This window comes from Gobius niger (genome assembly GCF_951799975.1).
Source record: "Gobius niger genome assembly, chromosome: 3".
Lineage (NCBI taxonomy): Eukaryota > Metazoa > Chordata > Actinopteri > Gobiiformes > Gobiidae > Gobius > Gobius niger.
Genome location: NC_136854.1, coordinates 13,050,076 through 13,077,466, shown reverse-complemented (window position 1 = coordinate 13,077,466; position 27,391 = coordinate 13,050,076). Strand labels below are relative to the sequence as shown.

Below are 27,391 nucleotides of genomic sequence, written 5' to 3'. Positions count from 1 at the left end.
AGTGAGACAAAAAGTGGCACACGGCAACAACGTGACGACAAAAACAAAGAAAATGAGTCGTTACCCTGGCCTATAGGCTGTATATTATACTATTTGTGTATATAAATGGCCGACAATTAAAGACTGTTTACTTCGCACATCTTTTGTTGTTGAAACAGGTGCGTAAGAGAAGGCATAGAGGAAGAACAGGAAAAATCTCTCACACACTGCATACTTGCAACACCAGTGTTCCTTTATTTAATGCAGGGGAGTCAATCCGGCCCCTGTCCTGTAGAGCATAAATTCCTGAGTATGTAGGAAAAAAAAGTCTCCAGCCCATTCCTGTGCGGACTTGTGAATTTTTAAATCATAACCAGAATGCCACTAGGGGGCATTAAATTACAACAAAGGAAAGAGTTCCACACGTGTCCAGCAGAGGGCACTGACATAATAAGAGCTCAGGATATGAACAACACATTATATAGCCACGTGGTAAATTGACAGTCTGCCCCAGGGCGGCTGTGGCTTCAATAGCATAGTAATAATGTGGAGTGAATGAATAATGACTACTATATAACACAGGCTTGTAAAGTGCAATACAAGTGTAAACCGTTGTTATTAATGAAGCTACAGTCAAGTTGGGGCTTTGACCAAATCACAGCTGATTATTATTCACCTGCCGTGGGAGTTGAATTTCGGCCCGCGACCCAAAATGAGTTTGACACCCCTGATTTAATGAATTGGTTTTCGGTTTTGCCAGACGATGGCCTGTATAAAGATGTCAGCAGTATCACAAAGTTTTGCAAATGTGAATATTTCAGCTACATTGATCCATCAGTATCTCCATATGTCGGGTTAATGTGTGCGAATACAGATTTATTATTAAGGCGAGACACGGCAGGTGAAAACATTGTGTAAAAAAGTATAAAAAACACAAAACCTGCCCCGTGTGATGCTTATTTTATGACGTTTTATCCGGAGATATTCTCAAAGCCGGCTTTCCCAGATATTGACATATTTTTCATCCATCCATTTTATTTTGTGAAATATTGCCTCAAAGATTCTTTCAGAGGGGATTTTGGATCTTGTTTAGTTATTGAATAAGCCAATCATAAGTGATAATCTGTAAACACTCAAATTTTGCCTTGTTTTTTTGGGGTTCAAAGCTGAATAAATCAATCTGGGAATTAGATTTTAAAAAATCGCTCCGAAAAGAACTTCAAAATCTTGTTTAGTCCAAGACTGGGTAAGTTTGGAGAAAAGCAACACCTAAAGTTTTGTACACATTTCTTTGCTCTCACAGAAAGACAAATACCATATTTGGATTATTGTTTCTTCCAGCCTTCCGCACATGTGGATGAAAAATATGTCAATATTTGGGAAAGCCGGCTTTGCGAATATCTCCGGATAAAACGTCATAAAATAAGCATCATACAGGGCAAGTTTTGTGTTTTTTATACTCTAACTAAACTAGGTGTTAAAGGAATAGGCCACCGTTTTTACATACTGAGATATGTTCTTACCTTAGCTTAGACGAGTTCTTTTGTACCTGTCTGGTCTTCACCCGTGCCTTCAATCACATAAACACAGCGCAGACAGCGTCAGCCTTTAGCCTCTCCACTATAGCTCCAAACGAGGTGGAGATAGAAGCTACCAAGCTCTTCCATGTTTTCCCTATTTAAATATGGTTACGTGAAGTGTTACACTACAAAGTATAATTACACAAAATTAAACAATGTGGATAAAAGGGGGAACTATATTGTCCATCCATCCATCCATTCATCCATTTTCTTCCGCTTTATCCGGGGCCGGGTCGCGGGGGCAGCAGTCTCAGCAGAGATGCCCAAACTTCCTGATCCACACACACCTCCTCCAGCTGTTCTGGGGGGACCCCGAGGCGACACCAGGCCAGCTCGGAGACATAGTCCCACTAGCGTGTCCTGGGCCTTCCACAAGGCCTTGTCCCACTAGGACATGTCTGGAGGCGACCAGGAGGCATCCAAAACAGATGCCCTAGCCACCTCAGCTGGCTCCTTTCGACATCAAGGAGCAGCGACTCTACTCCGAGCTCCTCCCGGGTAACTGAGCTCCCCACCCGATCTCGAAGGGTGCGCCCAGCCACCCTGCGAAGGAAACTCATTTCGGCCGCTTGTATTCGCGATCTTGTCCTTTCGGTCATTACCCAAATCTCATGACCATAGGTGAGGGTGGGAACGTAGATCGATCGGTAAATCGAGAGCTTTGCCCCGCAATGTGGATTTTCTAAGCGGATAAAAGGGGGGACTATATTGTAAGTGTAACAGTAAATTATTGTATTCCACTTGATACTGGTGTTAATCGTGGGGCAGCGCCCTCTAGTGGCGGCAAACTCTATAAATAGTGCGGACGGCGTGAGCCCGGCACCATTCTGTCAATGCGCAGCCGAGGTAAGGTCACGTTTGTTGGGGTGTCTGTTTAAGTTGTATTTCTACATTTAATTATCATTTGTATGAATGTCGTATGATAGTAGAATTATTAAGGACATGTTTTAGTTATATAATTTCTACATTTTTATTTGATTACTTGTTAAACCACCACTAACGGTTTATAACGTGTACCCCCCCCCACTAGCTGCTATGAGTGTTCGTGTCCCAGGTTCAAGGCTGACCAGCCGTTTTTGTCTGTTGCACAGGTACATTTATTTATTTTTACATTTATTGTATTTATTTTAACCATTCTGTCAATGCGCAGCCGAGCTGCTATGAGTGTTGGTGTTCCAGGTTCAAGGCTGACCAGCCGTTTTTGTCTGTTGCACAGATAAAGAACCCTTGTGAAACAACTCCGTCTCCTGGCCGTTACTAAATAACACAACGCAGAGTCATCCACGTTACACTGGTGCCGTGACCGTTTTCTGTGACAACATCGAGCGGAGGTTAGCCTGTGGACACCGCGACGCAAAAGCCGCCCGGCAGTTACATCCAGGATCCAGCGGGACTTGCCAGCGCCAACTGCCCGCCCTCCACGCATCAAACTCGGGGCTGCTCGGGCTGCTCGCTTCGGCCAACGTCTGGACCGTGCGTCAACTGGAGCGCGCGCCCTCGGAGCTACGCAGTACGCACCCGCCCTCTACGCATCAACCCGTGGCCGCTCGCGCTGCTCGCTTCGGCCAACGTCTGGATCGTGCGTCAACTGGAGCGCGCGCCCTCGGAGCTACGCAGTACGCACGGACTCGTTGCAGCTCAGACGAGGTGGCAGTGATCTGCATCGGTCCTTGATGCTCTCAGGTTTTACCATTGATGAGGTTACATGGTGTTTGCGCTAAAACTGAATGACTTTATTTTACATGTGGCTTTGATGCAATGAACTTTTTTTTTTCCTTCTCCCCTACAATTCTGAGTGTGATTTGGGCCAATTTTGAAAACTATTTTAGTTTCACCTCAAGTTTTGTTTTGTGAAGTTTTATATTGAATCATGGAGAGTACTCCTGTTGGAAGAGGGAGGGGCCTTCCAGTCTTCACCTCTAAGCCTTTAGCTAGTATAGGCAGAGGTGCTCTTTTATTTTATCCTGAAGCATCCACACCAAAGCTGAGCTATGGTTTAAAACAACCTGGCAATGTTTCTTCTGTGAACCCAAACTGTAATGTGCGCCCTGATGCACAAGGAAATGAGGGTGTAAATGAACAGCTGCTAACTGATATAGCATCACATATTGGGCTTTCAATTGGTGAGAGTATTGCATCCTGCATTGAGTCACGTCTGAGCACTGCACCTAGTGCAGTCGGGGCATCGTTAAATGACCCCTCTCTACTGAATGTCATTGTGCGCCAGGACGTTAAAGAGCCTGTGAGTTTTAAAGGGGATGGTAATGACACATGTTCTGTTCAGGAGTGGGAGGTTATGATGCTGTCATATATGAAGAAAAGGGGCATCCCTGTGTCTGATCAAGCTGATGAGGTGCTGTTGAAGCTCACGGGGAGGGCGCGTGAAGTGGTTAAAGTGGGCATACGTAGTAAGCGTGTGTTGACCCTGACTGATGGCCCAGAGCCCATTTTTGAGATGTTAAAGCAGCACTTCAGTGACACACTGACCTCTAGTTTACCATTAGCTGACTTTTATGCGACAAAACCCCACTTTGGTGAACAACCCCTTGACTACTGGCTAAGACTAAACAGAGCCCTAGAGGTGACTGAGGACTCTTTGAAAAGACAAAGCAAAACATTTGACTATCTATCACGTGATTTGGCTGCCATGTTCATTCAGAACTGTCCTGATACTGAACTGTCACTCATTTTCAAGTGCAGACCACTGCAAGAATGGACTGTCGCTGATATTCATGACAAGTTGGTTGAGCACTGCAGAGACCATAAGCAGGCATCTAAGCAGAAAATAAACACTGCCTTGTGTTCGCAGCGCCAGGAGGTTGCTGCTCCTGCCCAGAGTGTGAATCCCAGTAATGCAAAACCATCACAAGCTGCTGTTGCGTCGCCGCCGTCTGCACAGCAGGCAGAGGGTTCACCTGACCGCCTGGACAGAGTACTTGCCCTGCTCGAACGTGTACTTGCTCAACAATCACAGCAGCCCAGATATGTCAGTAAGTACAATGCACGCGGCCAGCCCTCCAAAGTCAAGCCCCTAGCGCCCTGTGCCGTGTGCAGTGATAATGGCCACACTACTCAGTATCACTGCAGGTCCGAACGTCTGTGCTTCACCTGTTTTGCACCTGACCACACGCGCGCGGAGTGCCCAAATGCTGTCAGTAAGCCCAGTGTTGTTAAGTGCACAGCGCAGCAACAGGAAAACTAGCTGGCCTGCATGTGGGAGGGGCAAGTGTTAGGCCTAAAAATGATTCCCCTAATGTTAATGTGAGTGATGAAGAGGAGTTTATCTATCAAAGTATTTGCAAAGAAAGAGAAATGGGACGCACACCCGTAGTTCAAAATGTTCAGAGACTTCAGCAGCATGATCAACTATTCTATGAGAATGTAACACTGAGCGGGAAAGTAAAAGTCTCTGCTTTACTAGACAGCGGTTCGATGGCCTGTACTCTAAGTGCTAGTCTAGTCCCCCAGTTGCTGCAGCAAGGTGTTATAGACCCCACCCTTGGTGAAACGGACGCTGTATTAATTGGATGTGGCGGGTCCAGAACTCTACCTGTGGGTGTGTGTGATCTCACAATGGAAATCTATGGCTGCAGTGTAATTGTCCCGACTCTTGTTGTCAATGGCCAGAGCGAAGATCTGATTGTTGGCAGTAACCTGTTACGGTACGTGATCAGTAGACTACGAAGGGATTTCCAGAGCCAATGCCCTTCAGTGCTCACCTGCGGGAGTGATGCAGAACGGAGACTGTTGAGTTTAATGGCAGGAGTGGAAACTGAGGATGTCTTGGATGTGATCGGAACTCTCAAACTCAGGAAAGCTGTTACTCTGGAGCCTATGACAGAGCACCTAGTGTGGGCAAAGCTGCAGTACGTGGACAAACAGTTGGCTGGTAGTGAAGTTATTGTTGAGCCAACAAGTGCTAAATCCAGTCCGAGAACAGTCATAGTCGGTAGAGCTGTTGCACTTTTAAGAGCTGATGGCTGGCTGCCTCTCAAAGTAATAAACCCGTCCCACAAATATGTCACTCTCAAACGTAATGCTAAGATAGCTGACGTCTCTTTGTGTGAATCAGTGGAGAAGTTTGGTGCTCAGTCTGTTCAGCAACAGGTACAGATTCAAAGTGCTAGATCAAATGTGCCCAGTCTTGTTTCAGATACCTCCACTTTACCGGACTGTCCCCAATTTAAGTCGCCGTGTCCTGACTCTAGTTCTCTCCAGTCTAAGTTAAGTGAGCTGGGTCTGTCAGACATTAATGTTGAGTCATGTCAAGTTTCCCCTGAGTACAAAGCTAAGCTTGCTGAGCTCATTGTGGAGTACGAGTCAATTTTCTCCAGAGACAAACTAGACTGTGGCAAGGCTACTGGTTATCTGCACCGTATCAGAGTCCTAGATGAAAAGCCTTTTCGGCTCCCATGCAGGCGCATACCACCAACGCAGTATGAAAAACTAAGACAGGCCTTGGATGAAATGGAGGAGCGTGAGTTATAAGAAAGTCCAGCAGTGAATTCGCGTCACCCCTCGTGCTAGTCTCAAAGAGATCAGGAGACTTGAGAATATGCAATGATTTCCGCTGGCTCAATGCGCGCACAGTAAAGGATGCGCATCCGCTCCCTCACCCCGCCGACGCCCTAGCCGCTCTAGGTGGTAATGCCTTCTTCTCAACTATGGACTTGACCTCAGGATACTACAATGTGGAAGTGCATGAGGAGGACAAGAAATATACAGCTTTTTCATCACCATTCGGATTGTACGAGTACAATAGGATGCCGCAGGGCCTTTGTAATAGTCCGGCAACGTTCATGAGGATGATGTTAAGCATCTTTGGCGACCAGAACTTTATGAGTCTTTTATGCTATCTGGATGATGTTTTAGTGTTCGCCCCAAATGAAGATCTGGCCCTCGAACGTTTGCAAATGGTGTTTGATAGGCTCCAGTCCCACAACCTTAAACTCGCACCAAAGAAATGCAACTTCCTGCGACGCTCCGTTAAGTTCCTTGGTCATATCATTAGTGCCAATGGTATCCAGTCTGACCATGATAAAGTTGCTGCCATAACCTCCTTAAAAGAGTCAGACCTTATGGAGGATGGCACTTCAGTCCCCTCACAGCGTAAAGTCCGCTCCTTTCTTGGTATGGTTGTATATTACCAGCAGTTTATTGAGAATTGTTCAGCCATAGCCAAGCCGCTGTTCCGACTCACGTCAGGGTCCAAAGGTCCACGTGGAGCTGGTAGAAAACGCCACCAGACTCGTAAAAAGTTAAGAACTGACGACTGGACTGATGAATGTAAGCTGGCTTTTCACAAACTGAAACAGGCCTTATTAGACCAAGTCGTTTTGGCCCATCCGAACTTTAACGACCACTTTTTGCTCTCAGTTGACGCCTCCACAGATGGGTTAGGTGCTGTCTTGTCGCAAGTTCCTCCTGGTGGCACAACAGCAAGGCCAATCGCATTCGCAAGTAAATCCCTCACTTATGCCCAGTCAAAGTATCCTGCGCACAGATTAGAGTTTTTCGCATTAAAGTGGGCAGTGTGCGATAAATTCCACCACTGGCTGAGAGGTCATACGTTTACCGTGTGGACGGACAATAATCCATTGACATACATTTTGTCCAAAGCTCGTCTAGATGCGTGTGAGCAGCGGTGGATTGCTAAACTTGCGCCTTTCCAGTTCGATATAAAATACATCCCTGGTCCCCGAAATGTAGTAGCTGACGCCTTAAGCAGAGAGCCGTTCGTACAGTCCAGTGCATCCCACCGTTTAACAAGGATACCGTATAATGAGTTACTTGCTGAGGCTGCTGCTGTCGGTGCTAATGGCGTTCAAGATGCTTTTCGGTGGTCTGCTAACCCACCTGACATGACATCCGAGTGTGGCCAACCTGTTGTTCAAGGTGTGGCAGTTGCTAGGTCTGGCTCGTTATCATCGCTAGAGGTCGCTGCTGTGCTTAATGAACTTAAAAGCCGCGATTCAGACTTGTGCTCACACGCGTTGCTCCTGCCCCAGTTCACGCAATCAGTCCTGTTGCCCCCACAAATTGACTCTCAGGCTCTCTCCCACAATGAATTAAAGGACAAACAGAGAAATGATACAGATCTGAGCAGAGTCATTTTCTATGTGGAAAGAGGAAGGAGACCATCAAGGAGGGAACGTGCAAAGGAATCTGCTGGTGCAAACAAAATATTGCGGGACTGGGAGAAACTAACTATGAGAGATGGAGTACTATACCGTGTGACAAAGGATCCAGTCAATAAAAGAAAAACATACCTGTTTGTTGTCCCCCTCTCATTACGCCACAAAGTGCTAAAAGGTGTTCATGATGAGGCTGGCCACCAGGGGCAGCAAAGGACTTTGTACTTAACAAGACAGAGGTTTCACTGGCTAGGGCTCTCTCGGGATGTTATGGACTATGTTAAACACTGCAGGCGCTGTGTAGTAAGCAAAACCCCTGAGCCTGAAGCCAGAGCGCCTTTAGAAAATATTAGAACCTCTGAGCCCCTTGAACTTGTCAGTATTGATTTCTGGACAGCTGAAGATTCTGCTAATAGGTCCCTTGATGTGCTTGTTGCAACAGACCATTTCACTAAAATGGCGCACGCCTTCTTGTGTCCTAACCAGTCAGCCAAAGCAGTCGCCCATCAGCTGTGGAACAACTACTTCAGTGTCTATGGATTTCCAAAACGTTTGCATTCTGATCAGGGAGCCAATTTCGAGAGTGCTCTGATAGCGGAATTACTACATGTTGCAGGCGTGCAAAAATCGCACACTACTCCCTATCATCCAATGGGCAACGGCTCGTGTGAAAGGATGAACCGTACTATTGGCAACATGATTCGAGCACTTCCACCAAGAGCAAAACACCGTTGGCCTCAAGCTCTAAAATCACTGACGTTTGCATACAACTGTACTATACACGAGACAACAGGCTATGCCCCATTCCTGCTCATGTTTGGGAGAGTTCCGCGCCTTCCAGTGGACGTTATGTTTGGCTCTGTGCTCAATGATCCGGAGGTTGTGGACTATGACCGCTATGTTGAATCCTTGCGTCAAAACATGAGAGAGGCTATGGCAGTAGCACAGTCGACAGCAACAAAACAACTTCAGCGCCACACTGAACTGTACAATAAGAAAGTGCGCGGTGCTCCTGTTGAGGTGGATGATCGTGTGTTATTGGCCAACAAAGGTGAACGTGGCAAAAGAAAGCTCGCTGATCGCTGGGAGAATAAAATCTATGTGGTGGTGGAGAAAAATGATGAGAGCCACACATTTAAGATTCAAAACCCAACAAATGGACAGATGAAAGTCGTACATCGCAATCTGATAATGCCAGTGAACTTTTTGCCCTTACCCGAAACCGAACTAAATAACCAAGAGGAACAAATATTGTCCCCCGTATCGAGTTCAGTGGACCTCAGTAGGTCTACAGTCACTGATGCATCCTCAGAATCGGCAGAGTTTAGAACCAGAGCATGGGTGTCGGAGTTGCCATCAAATACGGGCAGTGTGACAAATGTGGAGGATGCTGTCCCGGACAATGTCCCTTTGAATGAGCCAGAGAGTGGTTCTGTGGACTCTAGCCTCGCACAAACCCCTGTCCCACACCCTGACCCAGAGACTACTGTGACCCCTGACTCTGACATGCCAATCGTCCCCACTGTGACTTCAGCTAACGCAGTAACTGACCATAGATCTAGAGCTGGACGTTTACTGAGACCAGTGACTCGACTTATTCAGATGATGCACCAAAAATCTGTTTCAGTCCTGTAAAATTTTTTCCGGACTCCAGTACCCATTTTTTTGGGGAGAGTTTTGCAACATTTTGGTGATGTTGGCATTTTGAGTTTGTACTGTTTGTTGTACAAGCGTGATTTTTGTTTTATGTACTTTGAGGTGTACCTGCAGTTACATTTTACAGAATATGTAAGTGGGCATATTCTATTTACCCTATGTGTGTAGATGGGTTTTGGCCATTCCGGTCTCACACTGATCCCTCGGGGATAGTTTTTCGCTGGGTTTTGTAGCTGTGTCAGGTGCTCGACATAACCTCGCTAGTATGGTTGGGAACTAGAGTGCTTTATGAGTTTCCTATACACATAAGTATGGATTTTACACGCTGTTAGTTTTTTTGTTTTTTGTACCCTGTGCAGTGCTGGTCTATTTTGTTTTTTTTGTTATGGGTCAAGTGGAATTCAGCAGAGGGGAATGTAACAGTAAATTATTGTATTCCACTTGATACTGGTGTTAATCGTGGGGCAGCGCCCTCTAGTGGCGGCAAACTCTATAAATAGTGCGGACGGCGTGAGCCCGGCACCATTCTGTCAATGCGCAGCCGAGGTAAGGTCACGTTTGTTGGGGTGTCTGTTTAAGTTGTATTTCTACATTTAATTATCATTTGTATGAATGTCGTATGATAGTAGAATTATTAAGGACATGTTTTAGTTATATAATTTCTACATTTTTATTTGATTACTTGTTAAACCACCACTAACGGTTTATAACGTGTACCCCCCCCCCACTAGCTGCTATGAGTGTTCGTGTCCCAGGTTCAAGGCTGACCAGCCGTTTTTGTCTGTTGCACAGGTACATTTATTTATTTTTACATTTATTGTATTTATTTTAACCATTCTGTCAATGCGCAGCCGAGCTGCTATGAGTGTTGGTGTTCCAGGTTCAAGGCTGACCAGCCGTTTTTGTCTGTTGCACAGATAAAGAACCCTTGTGAAACAACTCCGTCTCCTGGCCGTTACTAAATAACACAACGCAGAGTCATCCACGTTACATAAGGCGTAATAATACCAGGAGTAGTTTGGCATCCGCACAGTAAAGTGAAGATGTTACCGCTTCTACTCCTGGTATTTTTACGCCTTACAATATAGTTCCCCCTTTTATCCGCTTAGAAAATCCACATTGTTTAATTTTGTGTAATTATACTTTGTAGTGTAACACTTCACATAGCCATATTTAAATAGGGAAAACGTGGAAGAGCTTGGTAGCTTCTCTCTTCACCTGTTTTGGAGCTATAGAGGAGAGGGGGAGAGGCTAAATGCTAACACCATCTGCGCTTAAGAACTCGTCAAAACTAAGGTAAGAACATACAGTATCTCAGTATGTAAAAATGGTGGCCCTTTAAAGGAGGAAACGAGCTAAAAATCTCCACATCTACCACCGCATGAAAAAAAATCAATACCTTCACCTGCCGTGTCTCGCCGTAATAATAAATCTGTATTCGCACACATTAACCCGACATATGGAGATACAGATGGATCAATGTAGCTGAAATATTCACATTTGCAAAACTTTGTGATACCGCTGACACCGCTACATCCATACAGTTCGCTTTCCTCCAGATTCAGTAGATCCGTCTGTCGGCCGATATGATTTATGTGTATCCCATTTGCATTCATAAACCCATCGAAATATCGGGCCACAACGTTTCCATATGCTCGCTAAATAAATGCGTGGAGGAGGAGGAGGAGGCAAATCAGCCAGACTTGTATCCCGCCCGAGCTGACAATCCCGCCAATTTACATTCAAACCGGGGGGGGGGGGGGGGGGGGGGGCATGTTGGGAAAGAGCCCCAGCTGCGCCGTTACCCCGCGCTAATAAATGCGCGCGATACAAGCTAATCATGTTTATGCTAGTGTGTAATGTAGCAGGCTGATTTTTTTATTTATTTATTTTTTTAGCAGTCAATAGTCCCTAATTTAGCGGCGCGCATCAATTTGTGTTTATATCATGTATCCAGAAGAGCCAAGGAAATTAATCAAGACGAATTCACCCGGCGCTACCAAAACAAGCGGCTTCTTTTTTTCTTCTTCTTCTTCTTTTCTTTCCTTCATCCTGATTAAAAACCCAATTGCTTGTTTTTTGCGCGCTCTCTCTCTCTCTCGCTATAGCTTTGGATTTATTGCGCAAATTGCAGAAGCGTCAAAGTCTGGTGTAATATTTGAGATGTATTACGCGGGATGATGCAGCGGAATTGTAACTTCAGGGGCCTATTTCGCCAAAATGCTTTTTTTTTTTCTTTCTTTTTTTTTCTCATATTTTGGGCGACAGAGCTTTCCAGTCTAGTACTTAATATGAAGGATTTCTCACAAGTTTATTTTCCAAATCTGTTCACCTTGCAAGAAGACGAGGCCGTCTTGGCTTTTATTCTTTGTCAGTGCTAACTAGTTTACACAAAGACGAGACGTGATCCGAATCCCGAGTCAAACGAAAACAAGCCCAGAAATGCATTTTCTCTTATACATTCGTTCTTATTAAATCACGTATTTGCCTGCCTCTAGTCAACATCTCCATGGAGACGAGCTGGAGATGGTTTGTGGCTTTAAATCATTGAAAACTTGATATACATTTTTACTTTGTCCTAATCTACAGCTGTGTCAATTGGATTTCACATATTGCTGATTAAGTAAGGTCGAGAAGCTTTTAGATTTGGCTAAAGCCGAAGTGGAGAATATGGGGTTAAAGAGGTTAAAGGAACAGGCCACGGTTTTCCATACTAAGATATCTTCTTACCTGAGCTTAGACGAGTTGATATGCATTGAGTTGCCTTGTGTACGAAATGCGCGGTGTAAATAAAGTTGCCTTGCCTTGCCTTGCCTGTCTGGTCTTTGTGCATTCTCATGGAAGAGCTTGTTCGCTTCTAACTTCACCACATTTGGAGCCATAGGAATACATTGGGAGAGGCCAAATGCGATCAGGATCTTTGGTCTTTTTGCGTGACTGAGGGCACGCAGTTTTTCCTGCCTTACCTGAGCTTAGACGAGTTGATACGTACCTGTCTGGTCTCGTGGAAGAGCGTGGTCGCTTCTAACTTCACCCCTGTTTGGAGCCATAGGAATACATTGGGAGAGGCCAAATGCTTAAAACATCTTTGGTCGTTTTGTGTGACTGAGCGCACGCACAAAGACCAGACAGGTGCGCATCAACTCGTCTAAGCTCAGGTAAGAACATATCTCAGTATGGAAAAACGGTGGCCTGTTCCTTTAAAGGAGTTATACCCATTTTTTTTATTTATATTTTTTGTTTACCAACAATGAAAGAGGGAGCTAGCACATAGTAATATAATAATAATAGTGCATCAGTTTTATATAGCGCTTTTCTGGACACACAAAAACGCTTCCTGGTACGGTCTCCCATCCAAGTACTAACCAGGCCCTTCCTGCTTAGCTTCCAAGACCTGCCGGGATCGGGCAGAGCAAAGGAGGTATGGCCGTACATTTCCAGCTGTAACCTGCGGTCCAAACTCTTTCCTAACTTCTTCTGAACGTCTTTCTAACATCCCAGTTTTCATTTCAAAACTTTCAAGGAGCGACACGGTCACAGTGATGTAAACACATACTGTAGCCTCCGAGTCCAAGATCAGGAAAGTCTTTAGGATTACCGTAATCTTCAGACTATTCAGGACCCAGGTGGTGCATTGTTTTTGATAATATGACACAATGTTAACTCAGTTTGACCATAAACATATATAAATTAGCCACATCGTCGTATAAGCCTCAAGGTTCAAAGTTTGGGGGAAAAAAGAAGCGGCTTTAGTCTGGAAAGTACGGTAGATGCACAAATGTCTTTTCGCGCTAATGTGTATACACTGAAATATATGTATTTTACAAGAAGGAAAAGTGCAGTAAGGCGTTTAACAAGCGTTCTATCACAGCTTAATGCCTGTGGTTTAGTTCCAGTCTCATCGGCGACTGTGTCTGAAGCGGCAGATTGAGCGGCGACTGCGTTGAGCGCGTCGAGAGCAGGTGGTTGAAAATCTCCTCCACAAACACACCAGCGCCCGCAATTATCCGTACACCTGCGGCACAGAAATATCAGGACGCGAAACCCGCCCTCGCACCACGCACATACCCCCAACGGGTGAGAAAACCGACAGCCCGCTGTGGCAGGCATGTGACCAAGACGTGTCACGACTACGGCGCATGACGGGACTGGAGCGGATGCTTTGTCACAGTTGTTTAAGGCCAGACACGGCAGGTGAAGAGGGGAAATAAATTCATTTAGAGAGTTCAATTACAAACATTCGCTGTAGATTAGTAGCATTTATATTAAGAAACATTTATTGCAAGTTTTCTGTCATTATAGGAAGGCATTTTATGAGTATAAATGGCCAAAATTACCTTAAGAAAAAAGGAGTGGATTTGCCGTGTTCATTTGGGTTTAAAACTTAAAGGAACTACACCTGATATGTTTTTCTACTTCTACTTCTTCTGTAAAAAAGTAATGTGTCCAAAGTTTATAAACCAAATGCCATTTGACATTCATTGAAGTGTTAAGATTGAAAAGTGCATGAACACAAAATGGAACAAAGTGCAGGATAAAAATACCTCCAAACACACACAAGTATTGAAAATATTGCAGTACTTGATAAAGTATCGATACTTGGTATTACAGCACAGAGTATTGCGATCCCATATTTTGTCCCAGCCCAACTAGGAAGTGGATATTTTAACCTCTTAACCCCCACGTTAACCAAGCAAATGTTCTCCAGTTCAGTTGTACCCAAATCTAAAAGCTTCTTGACTGGAGCTTACAGCCTATAGGCCGGGGGGGCAATGAGTCAGAGACCAAGAGCCGGACTTATAACCTGGATCCTGTGAAGAGCCACAAAGGCCCCGACCATTCGTGAGATTCAGGGGCTGTAGTTTATTGTAATTAAATTGTTTTATTTAATCACAATAAACTATAACTTTATGCCTGGCCTTTTCCTTTTCATTTCAATAATTATATTAGATTTAATGGTTTTACTCCTCACCAAGATTGAAATAAATGTATATTAAATGCTGACATTTTGTGCTGTTCTGCTCTGACTGGGACAGAATTCGTTTTTTTTATTTTTAATGCTGGAGTGTGTTTGTGTGGGGGGCCCTGCCCACTGACTGGCCCCTGGCCTGTGCGCTCTGTGCCTGCAGCTCGGTCCTGACTGGACTGTGCAGAGAAAGCACTCTCGGCTGCACAAAGTTCATAAACTTTAACCAGGAGCCTCTGGAGGATGTCTGAGATTGTGTTTTATGTTGCATTTGTTACAGTTGCAGCACATATGAAAGAAAAGTCAATGACTTTGTGTATTTCCACGTTATGATGCCATGCTTCGCATCTTATGCTACATAAGAGCTCCGCTTTTTTTCTATTTCCCTAAATTTCCTTCTTTTTCTGTGAATATGAGGCCAACTTTCATCAAATAGGTTAATCAGAAACCTGAAAAGTACAGAAGCTGATCCCAGAGCCACGATCTGCCCGACTGTTGTTTAACCCACATCCTGCTGTGAGTGAGGCTGCACCAGCACCTTTTACACGCTGCCTCGAAAAGGAGAGATACAGACTCTCATTCATGCGTGTAGAGATGGAAACAGGGTCTGTCGGACTATGGTTGGATTTTTGGTCAACATTCTTAAAGACTGTTATGCAATATGTACCAATTCTTTTGCAAAGAGGCACATTAAACATATCCAGTCATGCAAAGAGCTTTTTTGTCCCTTTTTAGTCCTATTTTTGTTGCTTTTATCGTCTCGTTTTGGTGGCTTTTTTGGCACCTGTTTTGCTGCTTTCGATATCTTTTTTGTCTCCTGTTTTGTTGCTCTTTTGGGTGCTCTCTCATCCTCATTTACATCTCATTTTTGTTGCTATTTTGATGCTTTTTTTTTAAATAAGCTTTGAGATTTCAGTAAAAATGCTTGGTAAAGTGCTTGGTTAGATGCTTGGTTAGGGGCTAGATGCAAGTTAGCCATTTTATACTCACTACTGCCACCTCAGGTCATATGTGTAACTGCACCTTCTATATCAAGCTCGTGCATGACGGCACTTCAGACCCGAATTTACACTTTTTTGAGTTTTGAGTGCTGGATTTTAGAGGCATTTGTGGTGAATAAGTCTGAGCTCATTCTACACAATAGGACATGGCTGGAACATGTAGGAGGAGGAAAATACTTAATTTTAACATTTTTAAACTCCATATAGTCCCTTTAAGGCGTGACTTAGGAGGTTAAAAATCCCTCTAGAATAAAACTTCCATCACTGGACAATTTGGTGTGTGTGTATTGTGTAATGTAATCACCTCATTTTGAAAAAACGGTCCCGAAAAGTTGCATATCTCTGAACTTTGGCAGCTTTTCTATGTATGATGTAACGAAATCCAGGGAATAGCCTAAAGAACGGAGCTCTTCAGCCGGAGAACGACCAAAGAAAAAGGGGTTTACTCTGAGCGGATGAAGTAAAACACTATCCTCTTGCTGGAGGAATATTATGATTTTGCATGCTAGATAGGCCTCCTTTTTTTTAACTCCCAGTAGAGTAAAATCAATTTTGCCCACTTGTGTGTCCTGTATTTTCTGTTTTCTGACTCCGAAGTAGCACGGAAGCTAAAAACAATTAGCCTGCTGGAGGAAGAAACCACCGCGGAGCACAACCAATCCGGCTCCATTTCTTTTGAATGGGGAAAAAGCAAAAAAATTGCCTTTTAACACGCCGGCTTCTTGAAAAATAAAAAGAACAAACATGAAACAGCTTTTAAAAATTTTATCAATCGATCCCGAAGGTTCGCCTCGCACAGAAGAGCCGTAAACAGCGTTGCCAGCGCGCTCCGAGCTCAAACACTTTCCTGTAAAAAGTCAATACGAGATTTGTTTGCCAGCCACGAGGAGCTGTTGGAAATGATGGCGCAGTAATCTACATAATGCTAGCTCAGAGCGGTGGATTGACATTTAGAAGAGTGGATTATGGTAGAGCAGGCAGGAGCGCTCCGGTGTTTTCATATACACACAAATAACTATTAGAGACTGCTGGTGACAATTGCAGTTTCGAGATTTTACTGTGAACGCAAAATGTATTGGGCTCGCCTGAAAAGTATTATCTACTTTGTTCATGTGGTTTTTTGGTAATCTTGTTTTACTCTGGTGGTTTTTTGTGTTTCCTCGATTTCGTTGCGTCTGAGCTGTGTCCACGACGGCGGCATCGATTTGCTAGCATGCCTTCAGTTGAGAGTGAAAGCTCGTTTTATCACGCGTCATTCCCACTGCTGCTTCCAGAGGGCGCTCCAGGCTAAGCTGAGATCCGGGCCAATCCAGTCCATCTCCTTTTGTTCTTTTTATTGCTTGGACATTGTTTCAAATTTCAAAAGTAAAATGTTGTTGCTGAGGGTCCAGGAGAAGGTTTTTAAATGTCTTCAATTACGAATGATGTGTTGACTTTCAGCCCACCAGAGTTAACACATTGAGTGCTGTGCTGTTTTGGGGGATTTAGCTGTTGAGTACCAACAATCCAGACCATTTTTCATGATATTTGTAGCAACACAGCTTATTCTCTGTTATATACTGACACATGCTATGGCTCATTTGAAAGGTGAGACTCTTAAGTTCTCCGTAGGTGTAAACGGTTTAATTCCACGTGCCTCGGTTCCTGAGAAATCCTAAGTGAAACAGAGGCAAGTTTGGAGTAAAATCACTGTTTTTTTTTCTAGAAACGGAGAAAACGGGGGTTTTATGCAACACCCTCCTTTCTGATCAACTCCTCGCTCCAACTCTCTCCTCCTCTCTGGACAGACACGAACATTAAGGGAAATGCCGAAATATCTCTCTTTAAAAATCGCTTTTTATGGCGTGTGCATTTAAACAGCCTGATTGAAGACTTTAACAGGATGTTTCTCAGCCGTCCTTGGACCGATTTTGACCATTTAAAAAACTCAGTTCAAACGTTCAAATCTCAACTGTTTCGATCTTTCCATGGGAAGCCGCTCTGCTTTGTCAAACGCGCTCCAGAGAGCGAGAGAGAAGTGTTGGGTTTACAGCTGTTCGCTACGCAGCACCACGCCCCCTCAGACAAAAAAAAAAAAGAAGATAAGAAACGCAATAATATATATATAAAATGTCCTGATGTCACTTTTCACAAGTTTTTGATTGGTCATTTATTTCACTTCTGTTCATCACAGAGTGACCAAAATCACACATAAGGTGTACTAGAGTGTCTAGTTTCATAATAAAAAACAAAAAAAACGCAAAAAACGATTGCGTTTTTGGCACTCAATGTGTTGAGTGTAGGGCTCAAACTGACTGTCGAACGAATACTGACAGACCAACACATTCAAAAGTGGCAAAATGAGATCAAAGATATGACATCCTGTGATTTTTATGCTGAAATTGTATAATAAAAACTATAACTTTGAGAAATATTTTCTTTGTGAAAATCCAAAATTACCATATATGTGCATCTTGCATCTTGTTGCTACTTTTAGTTAACTTTCAAGCAACTTTTCAGACGTAATTCAGCAGCTGCGATCCATTCCCAGCACAATTGTAATGCGTAATTGTTAATGGTGGCGGGTCGTAAAAATAGAATTGTTGACGGCATAGTTTGGACACCGTCTTGCGTGATAAAGACTGTAAGCTTTGGTAACAAGGTTATCCAGTAGCATTACCTCTGTGCGACTACATGGCAATCAACCTCTCTCAGCCGGTCTCTCTGCCCCTCTCTCCCTTTCTCTGGAGCATAATGGTTACCCTATCCCCATGCTACGTGTCGACAGCATTACAGAGCACATCCTAACCTCATTGACACATTCCATTTCGCCCAGAACGGGAATGTCTGATTCACGGCTTGTTAAAGACTTCCAATAACCCCTAATAATCGGTGTGTGGCAGCGAGAAAGGAGAAGCGGATTACGCAGAAATGCTTTAGCAACTCTTTGTGAATTTGGACATAATTGGTGGAATTACAGTGGGGGGGAAACAAATAATCGCTACTCGTGAAAATAACTTTTGAGGAAAAAGGGCCATTATGTGCAGAAGCCCGGCGACTACAATCACAGCTCCGCGCAGTCTTCATCATTGTTGCGGTGGAAAGGATGGTAAATTGCCGTGTGATGTATTGTTTCTCCCCCCCCCCCCCCGTCCGTCCCGTCTCCCTTCCACTGTGTGCTCGCATCACCGCCCGCCCTGTTCTTTACGGCCTGGTCTCCAGCTGCGAGGGCTTATACACGGCAGCCGTAATTGGCGGCATAGATGGAGCGGCGAGAACGTGCAAGTGTTTTAAATCCGCGGGATTGGTGCGCGATGGCTCTCTCATCCCCATTAGCTTTGTGCTCAGCGAGAGGAAGGCTCCATTATGGGCGATCGGGGATTTAGCCCTGGTGTCATGCCGAGTGTCCCTCTGTCTCCTTCAGTTAATGTGTAAAGTGATCCCTTCCAGCTAATTAGGTTGCTTTTGCTTTGTCATGGCGTCCAGAAGTGTGGATGCTAATGCGCTGCCGAAGGACATGTTGACAGTGTACGTGCTGCAGAATTTACACTCTGTCGCTTTGCACCTTCAGGAGTGCCCACATCTGGACATTTATCAGCAGCAATGGAGACTGTTGGAGCAGCTGGGCGACTTGAGAACGCAACTTTTTCAAGGAGAGGTCACACGGACCAACTTAAGAGCTGATGTGGTGGCTCAGAACACAAACAGGAGCTCAGATAGTGCGATTGTGAGCTTGTGCAGAGGGATCGCAGGCCAGGTGCTGTGTAGAAGAGATGCTCATAAGTCCCTGTCCAAGTCAAGTCCAAGTCCCTGACCAGCAAGTCCAAGTCAAGTCCAAGTCCCTGACCAGCAAGTCCAAGCCAAGTCTGAGTCGGTGATCCCGCAAGTCCAAGTCTCTGACCATACGTCCACGTCAAGGGCCAAGTCTCTGAGCGGGAGGAGAGATAGAGGGAGCAGGAGGAGAGATAGAGGGAGCAGGAGGAGAGATAGAGGGAGCAGGAGGAGAGATAGAGTGAGCAGGAGGAGAGATAGAGGGAGCAGGAGGAGAGATAGAGGGAGCAGCCGACAAAAAAAAGCCTGAATCAAGCTTCAAAACAGCGTGTGTAATAAGTCCATGAGGGACTCGTAATGTTCACTAGTCTCAGTCAAGTCTCGAGCCTTTAGGGGACGAGTCGAGTCGCAAGTCTCTAAAAATAGCGACTTAAGGCCGAGTCCGACTCGCGAGTCCCCATCTCGGCTGTGTAGCGTGTAGGGGGGACATGCTGAGTGAGGGTGACTGAATGCTGAAAGAATCAGGTACAGTCACTGATGATGTTTCCATCAGGAGGATGGATTTAGAAGAGATCTGAGTGGTTAGTTTATTACACTCATATACGCATGATTCTACTCACATGAAGAAGATGTGGCTCGTCAAATTGGTCTCAATTCCATTCATACCTGTCTCCAAGGAGACAGGTATTTCATATTTTGCAAAAGTTAGTGCACTTACTAAATAATTGCACCCTGTATAGCTGGCTGACTGCAACCATTCAAATTGTGAGGAATTTTGCATCCCTATTACTGTATGTGCTTTGTGAGAATTTTGAACTATGGGCCAATTTCTGTCAAATGGACACATTGTGTGTTTTAAAATGACTATAACTTAGCTTATATGAATACAGTGCAGTGATTCTCATGTGAAAAGTATCCTTCTGGAAAGAAATATCAATAATGATTTTTTTTTTAAGCATCTACTTTTGACTTCACACATTCAAACACACACAGCCTCTCATTGAGCAGGCCAAATATAGATAATCTTTACGCATTCTGTGCCCCAACGACCTTTCCCCACCTTTTACTCGTCTCATCTTTCTTCATAGAGCGTCCCCATTTTGAATTTCACACTTTATGTCGCTTTACAGCGTTCCTCTGAAATATTATAGAACAGAGCAATAGGTTTTTCTCCCGAGGCCTGATACGAAGCATTTATTTCACTTTATATTTGACAAGGCATTTCTCTGCCCTGACTCACAAGTTACTGAGGTTTACAGTTCCAGGGTTAGAGAGGAACTGAACTGGGGACCATCCGACATGGGATATGGCAAAAAACAACTGTGGTATTGTTACTTGTTACTTTATGAACAAAACAAATGCAATGGTTCAAATGAAAAGATGGAGAACAGTGTTGGCTCGCACACCCATGATATTGTCATAGAGGAAAAATACGCTTCTAATTCACTCCATTTTTACCTTCTTCCTGAGAAATGAGTGGAATAGAGCCAAAAGTTGTGAAAATGCTTAAATAATGATATAGAGGGGGATAATGTCGTCTTGGACATAGTTATGTGGCTCTAGCCAATGTTTTAGACATAAATCAGGGACAATATACCTCCCCCTGAAGTCTATTCTTGTGTCAAAATCTTTTGTGAGCTTTTAAGGCGAGACAAGGTAAAAACACAGTGGTTAAAGTTGAGATTTTTGCTAGTTTAAAGTCTTAGTTTCGATAGCCGGTGTATTTATTCACAAATATTGACATATTTGGTATACACGTCGTGTACTGCGAAAGATGCTGGAGGTGACGCTGTGATCCAAATATGGCCATTTCCTTTCTGGGAGACAGCAGCAGCTAAAGACGGGAGTAAGATTCATCCGTTTTGGGGCCGTTTTTTAAAAATGTCTTTCCACTCTTGCAAACACCATTTCCACTTTAGTAGCTCCTACAGACTCCAAATCCAGTCTTGTACTTCTTTTACATTTTCTTAATAGCTCATTGAAAATCCCCTCTGAAAATGGATACCTCTAACTTATTTTTACTCCCCCATTCACTTGTGTCTCGCCCAAACAATTTTAATGTCCCTTTCACCACAAAAAGGGACTTTCCATTTGTTTATGTGTTTTGTCCTCATTGTATTAAGTAAAGTCTTGTGCATGTTTTAAAAAGTCTATAATTCCTTCGACAAACGTTGAACGCGTCACATTGATATTAGCTTTGCTGCTAATTACTCTTTTAAAAATGCTTGACTTTCCATGATTGCCAGCAGGAGGCGTTAATTTTAAGTAGATTTAGTCAGATTGCTGTCATTTGTTATAGAATAATCAGGAGACAAAAGACATGACATATTTGATTAAAGCCAACATGTCTTTTTGTGTCTTTGAACATTGTCTGGGGCGTTGTGACTGGTTAATATAGACAGTACAATGTAATGCAATGTGACAGAGTAGACAATGAGATGGTCTAAAATGCGATCGGAGAACTCCATCCAGTCGGGTCAAAGAGTCCAGTCCAGTTAGTGTCAGTTTGACAGTTAGTATTGACAGCTCCATTCCTTTTCTGCTTCCTTCACACTCATTATAGATATGTGCTGTTAGGACTGATGCTTCCACTGTGGTCTCATTTACAGCCGAGCTCGCTAGAATCCATTGCAGCGCCGTGTACACCTCTGCCCCTCGGTGCTGGCGCTGGAAACTGTAAGCAATGAAAAGAGACTTTATCAACAATTTCAGATATTTATTGAAACGAAATATTTCAGTCATTTCAAAACAGAGGTAGGACTATGTTGATTTATAACTACGTAGACCAGTTTTTAAATTGATGGTCTCATATTGATGCGTACGCGGAAATGTTTGTATGTTTTGAACCAGCACGCCCTGAGGCTTTTATCCATAATGTCAGCTCTGTGTCACAACAAATTGGGGGAAAGTCAGGATAAAGTAGTATGGAATGTATCAATTTGCAGTAAAAAGAACCACTTCTGGCATCGCCGTCCAGTACTTTATTACATTAATTGGTCTGGGGACTGGATTTGGCCCCTGAGCCGTATAGTTTGGACATCCCCAATGTAGACAAAACCTAATTTCTTAATGGTGGTTAACCTTACAGGACTCATTCCAATTATTTTATAGGCTACTCAGCCCTCAATAAAGATATAAAACAATGGGCTCCTAAACCCCAGTGTTTTCTAAGATGTTCTGACATTAGCTGTCCAGTAGACTGTGCTGCTGCGCTCTAAAGGCACTCACATGTGATTTGAGTGCAGCGAGTAAGTACCACAAATGATTAATAAAAATAAAACTTCAATTATTATGGCTAGTAATTTACTGTAAAGAGACAGACAGACTTGGAAAAACACCTAGTGTGGCTTCTTGCTGAGAAAGTCCTGGTGAGTGTACGTACAACATGTTGTTTACAGTTAGCTTGCCGCTAATGTTGTGGTATTACAAAAAGTTGAAGCCATTTATATTTCATATACATTCATTATTGACTTTGTCTTCATGTTTTGCTAGTGTGTTTTTGCATCATAGAAACATGTACAATTTGACTAGAAAAAGCTAAGTGTGCTAATGCTGGTGCTAGCCACTCATTTTTCCAAGGCCAGGATTAGCATAACATTAGAAAAGCACATGCCCTAAGCTTTGCAAATGATCCACATTTGATGGACTTGCTGATAATTTCTGGTATTTTATTTGTATTTATGAATGCTAATAGACACACATGGAGCTCAATGCAATTCCCACCCGTTGTCCCCAGGGCTGCTACTAACGATTATTTGATAATCGATTAATCTACGGATTATTTTCACAATTAATTGATTAATCGCTTGGCTGTGAATGGTGTACGAAAATTGTATTTTTTAATTTTTTTTAACCACATAACGCTAAAGTGGCGTTTGCTTGAGGACATGTTGATGGAGTAAACTTAAAGTGAGTGTTTGTTGGAGGCTCTGGCCCCGAATTCTGCTTCTGATTGGAGACACAGACAAATATTCATGAAATTTTCAATGTAAAAACACTTCAGACTCCAACTTTTTGAAAAAAAGGAAGGTTTTCATAAAAAAATACTCAACTTTCATGTCATTTTTGCTCTATTTGAGTCTGTGTTTACTAGGGCTGGGACAAAATATCGAATCGGACTTGGATCGCAACACTCTGTGCTGCAATACCCAGTATCTATACTTTATCAAGTATCGCAATACTTTCAATATGTGTGTTTTATCACACACTCCTTTGTTTTCCAGTAACAGTTACACAGCACTTTGTTACTTTTTGTGTTAATGTTTATTCTCAGTCTTAACCCTTCAGTCAATGTCAAATGGCCTTGGATTTATAAACTTTTGACACATGACTGTTGTTGAAGGTAAACATATTACTTATAATTACTTACTGTATCGCAATACGTATCGGATCGGCCCCTGAGTATCGTGACATGTATCGGATCGTGACAAAAGTGGATCGTCCCAACCCTAGTGTTTATGAGAAAACGATTAATCGATTACTAAAATAGTTGTCGACTAGTGAGGGTATCGGATCACCCAAAAATATGTTTTTCAAAATATTATTATGCCTCAACACTTACCATTACCAGTGTGGTAATGATAAGAAAGATATCTATCACAATACCTGCCTGAAAGAAGGTCTCAGATTCGATTCTCCATGACTGGTTGGCCCTTGTCTAAAATCTCAATGTTCTCCCCATGTTTACCTGGGTTTCTATGACCATAAACCTTGCCGGAGATCCAGAGGAGGGTCCCAAGAGATGATATGACACATTTTAAAGTAAATGCCCACAAACTAGGACTAGGAATATGCATTGGAGGCACTTCTCTTCTAAGCTGCACATTTTAACGGTCTTGGTATTTCACACGGCGTGATAGTGAATCTTCCGCATGGGCCACCCGAGGGCACTTTCAGCAGCTCTAGTGTGGTTGGAGCAAGGCTTTCTCTCTCTATCTAACAGTGAGCGTTGGAAAGAGCCACTCCAAAAGGACACTATCTGATGGCTGAGATGAATGAGCTGTCTGTATCTCCGCTGCACAGCTGACACTATCAAACCCGCGCTCAGCCTGCACTCCGCTCATTAGGTGTTTACAAGGCGGGCACAACAATGACTGGCATTTTATCTGCAGCCTTTCCGAAGATGCAGACGTGAAAATGCAAAGGTGAGGGGTTCCCTGAGCAGCAAACAGAGCGGACACAGTCATAAAAATGAACGGACGGATTCTATGTGTTTAAAAGTTTTTGTCCAATGAAATGAAAATGAATGATCAAAATGAGAAGCCTGAAAAGCTAGGTATTTATTTATGTGTTATTTGTCTGTTTCCAGTTGTACCAGGAGTGCGGCGGCCCAGGCAGGACAGTGAGGCCAACCAGAGGACGCTGACGGCACTGGAGACAGGTACATTGTCCAAAAGTCTTCATTTTGGTTATTTGTTTGTGCTTCACGTCACCTAAAACAAAAGTTGTATAAAGGTAGGGCTGGGCGATATGGAATAAATGTCCATCCATCCATTTTCTTCCACTTGTCCGTTTCCGGGTCGTGGGGGCAGCTGTTGGAGCTGCACAAATCACATTGCACCAGCCCCTTATGGCTCCTCCTGCAGGTGGTGGGTCCACGGGAGGACGTCCTCACGATTCTCAGGCCTGTTGGTCTCTCATAAGGGGCTTCTGATCCGCTCTTTGTCTGACCCGTCACCTAGGAACTGTTTGCCTTGGGAGACCCTACAAGGGGCACGAAGCCCCCGACAACAGAGCTCCCAGGATCATTCGGGTGCTCAAACCCCTCCACTACGTTAAAGTGGCGGTTCCAGGAGGGGTATAAAAGTCATATCCCGATATATTTAATAATATCGCATATACAATATATATCCCGATATTTTTTTCCGCAAAGTGAGTGATGTGAAAATAAATGTTAAGTCAAAGTCAAAGCCAAATACGAGTAGTTTTATTGAAAACTCACTATAAAATGTAAACCTTAACACGTATAACAAAGTATTACCGCACAAATTTGAGGTATATTGATATATGCGATATGGTCTAATTCCATATCTCATTTAAAAATATATCGATATATCTTAAACATCGATATATCGCCCAGCCCTATATAAAGGGAAAAAAAATGCAGTGTTGACAGTCAAAAGGAGTTAGTACAAGTAGATGCTAGGAAGACATGCGTATACATTGGCAGTATTTCTATCAGTCCCTCTGTGGGTGTGCTTTGTGACTTTCGCGAGCCCTTTTTACAAAAGTTGTGATCTTCCTTCTTCTTTAAACAATATATTTTACAGGAACATCAACCTTCTCTTTAGATTGTACATGCATTTAACCCAAAGAGACTGGGGAATGAGAAAATTAGGCGTTGTTATACATAGTTGTAAAAACTGAACCATGTGCGTCCTGTGTACATGTTGCTTTTTGTATTTGTCATTATCCAAGTCGTTCAGAATGACAGAATACCATTACTACTGGAAAACTTGCGAAAGATTGGCATATTTGTATGCCGTATATCGGAGTGTGGGTGTGCGAAACAGACACGATGACTGAAACTTGTAAAATGTCAACTGGATTCAAACTTGCCTTAAATCTACATTTCTTGGAACATAATGACGTTGCATGACTGTTACGTTGCCTTAATTTGTTGAAAACACACAATTATTGCCCGGAACATATTGTACTCTATCTTTTTTGGCTGAGAAGTTTGCCCGTTGCCTGTTGTGGCTATGCTAGTTCCGCTAACCTGAAGTTAATGTTAATTTCTTTAAAGATTTGCTTAGACCGGTTTGAATAATCATATTTTCTAAAGATTCTGTGGTGGACTTTGAGTTCCTGATAGATGATCACTTACTTCATGTTAACAATTGGATGTAAATATACACTTTTGAATTGCCCGTTAGCCATTAGCTTCAAGAGAAACTATCCATCGAAGTGTTTGCATCCTGCATCAAGTTTTGAATATGCAGTAAGTGATCATCTACAGTAACTCAGTGTCCACCATATAAAACCAAATAGGTTGATTTGAGCTAATATCCATAGGAAATTGATACGGACAGGAAGTGCTTAGAGAACCTAGCATAGCCACATTGTGCAATAAGCCAATTCGCTATTGGATAATGGAATTTCCCCTTATTCCTCTGTTTGATAGAGTGTTTGTGTTTCTTCCATTTGTGGCATTGAAAATATAGTATTTGGACTTTCGAATGGCATGTAAAACCGTTCCATTTTTCTTGCTGCTTCCTGAGTAATGTCGCAAAAATACCGTACCTCTGGATTTGTACAACATTTCCACGTTTTCATCCGCACTATATTTCCTATTCCACTTTCCGACGCATTGACATAAACATTACATTTCCTACTTGTATCTTTTTCCTGCCTTCTCTTCAATCCGTTGCCGTTGACAGGTCATTTCTGAGAACAGGAGAACGCCACACTCCCGTGCACCTGACATCGGCAAAGGCGCACACATATAGGTTTCGTAACACACACACACAAACGCTCACGTACAAATCAATCACCACCTCGGTAATGGATGGGAGAGGTCATGAAGATCACCGACCATATCTGACCCCGGTTGACACCAATAAGACGGATGGGCCGGATCGTGTCACGGAGGTGGAATAGAATTATGGAGCGGATATGGCGATAGAGTGGTCGCCATCTTGGGACAGTGATATCATTTGCGCTGAAATTTGTAATGGGAAAAGTGCTATGGTTTCTTAGAAGGAACACGTTTACTGAAAGATTTTCTTTTGTTTTAGTAGTGAAATTAAATCTGTTCTCTCCTCCTATAGTGGAATGAATAATGAATATGCAGTGGTTTGTGGAAAAAGACCAAACATTTTGGTCGGTTGTGAGCTCCCCGGATAGTTTTTGTTTGCATTACTGTGACTGTGACCCTGAAAACTCACCCTAAAAGTTGTGAAACAAGCTCATCCCTGCAGTGTTGATTTTGGCCCTTTTAGTGTAAGTCTTTGGGCCCAATCCTATCGGGGAGTGGGGGGTGAACATGTGCATTTGTTTTGTTTCGCGTTAACGAACAAGTGAGGGCCGATATGTGTCACAGCGGACGGCTGTAGCTCTTTTTCTCCTGATGGGTTAATAAAGTTTTTAGTTTGACTTGTGAGAGCCTATACTGCTTAAGGAAGAACACAAGGCAGCGCGATGTAAACGAGGAAATGAATGTCAGCGGTGCTCTATCAGAGCAGTCACCTCCTCTTGAGACGCCCTCTCCCAGGTGGCGAAGGCCCAAAACACATTGCACATCGCTCCGCCACTCAGACAATCTCATTTCTCCAGAAGTCTGCACACCCTGAGCGCCAAGCACGAGATCTGGTCCAGGGGTCTCCA

General features: G+C 43.5%; 1 protein-coding gene across 1 annotated transcript in view; it reads left to right on the top strand.

Moving 5' to 3' along the window:
* sdk1b (sidekick cell adhesion molecule 1b) overlaps nucleotides 1-27,391 on the top strand; it is a 332,960-nt gene that overhangs the window by 96,427 nt on the left and 209,142 nt on the right. The window contains exon 2 of the mRNA XM_079552609.1: nucleotides 24,375-24,446. Coding sequence (XP_079408735.1) covers nucleotides 24,375-24,446 — 72 coding nt within the window. The remainder of the gene's footprint in view (nucleotides 1-24,374; nucleotides 24,447-27,391) is intronic.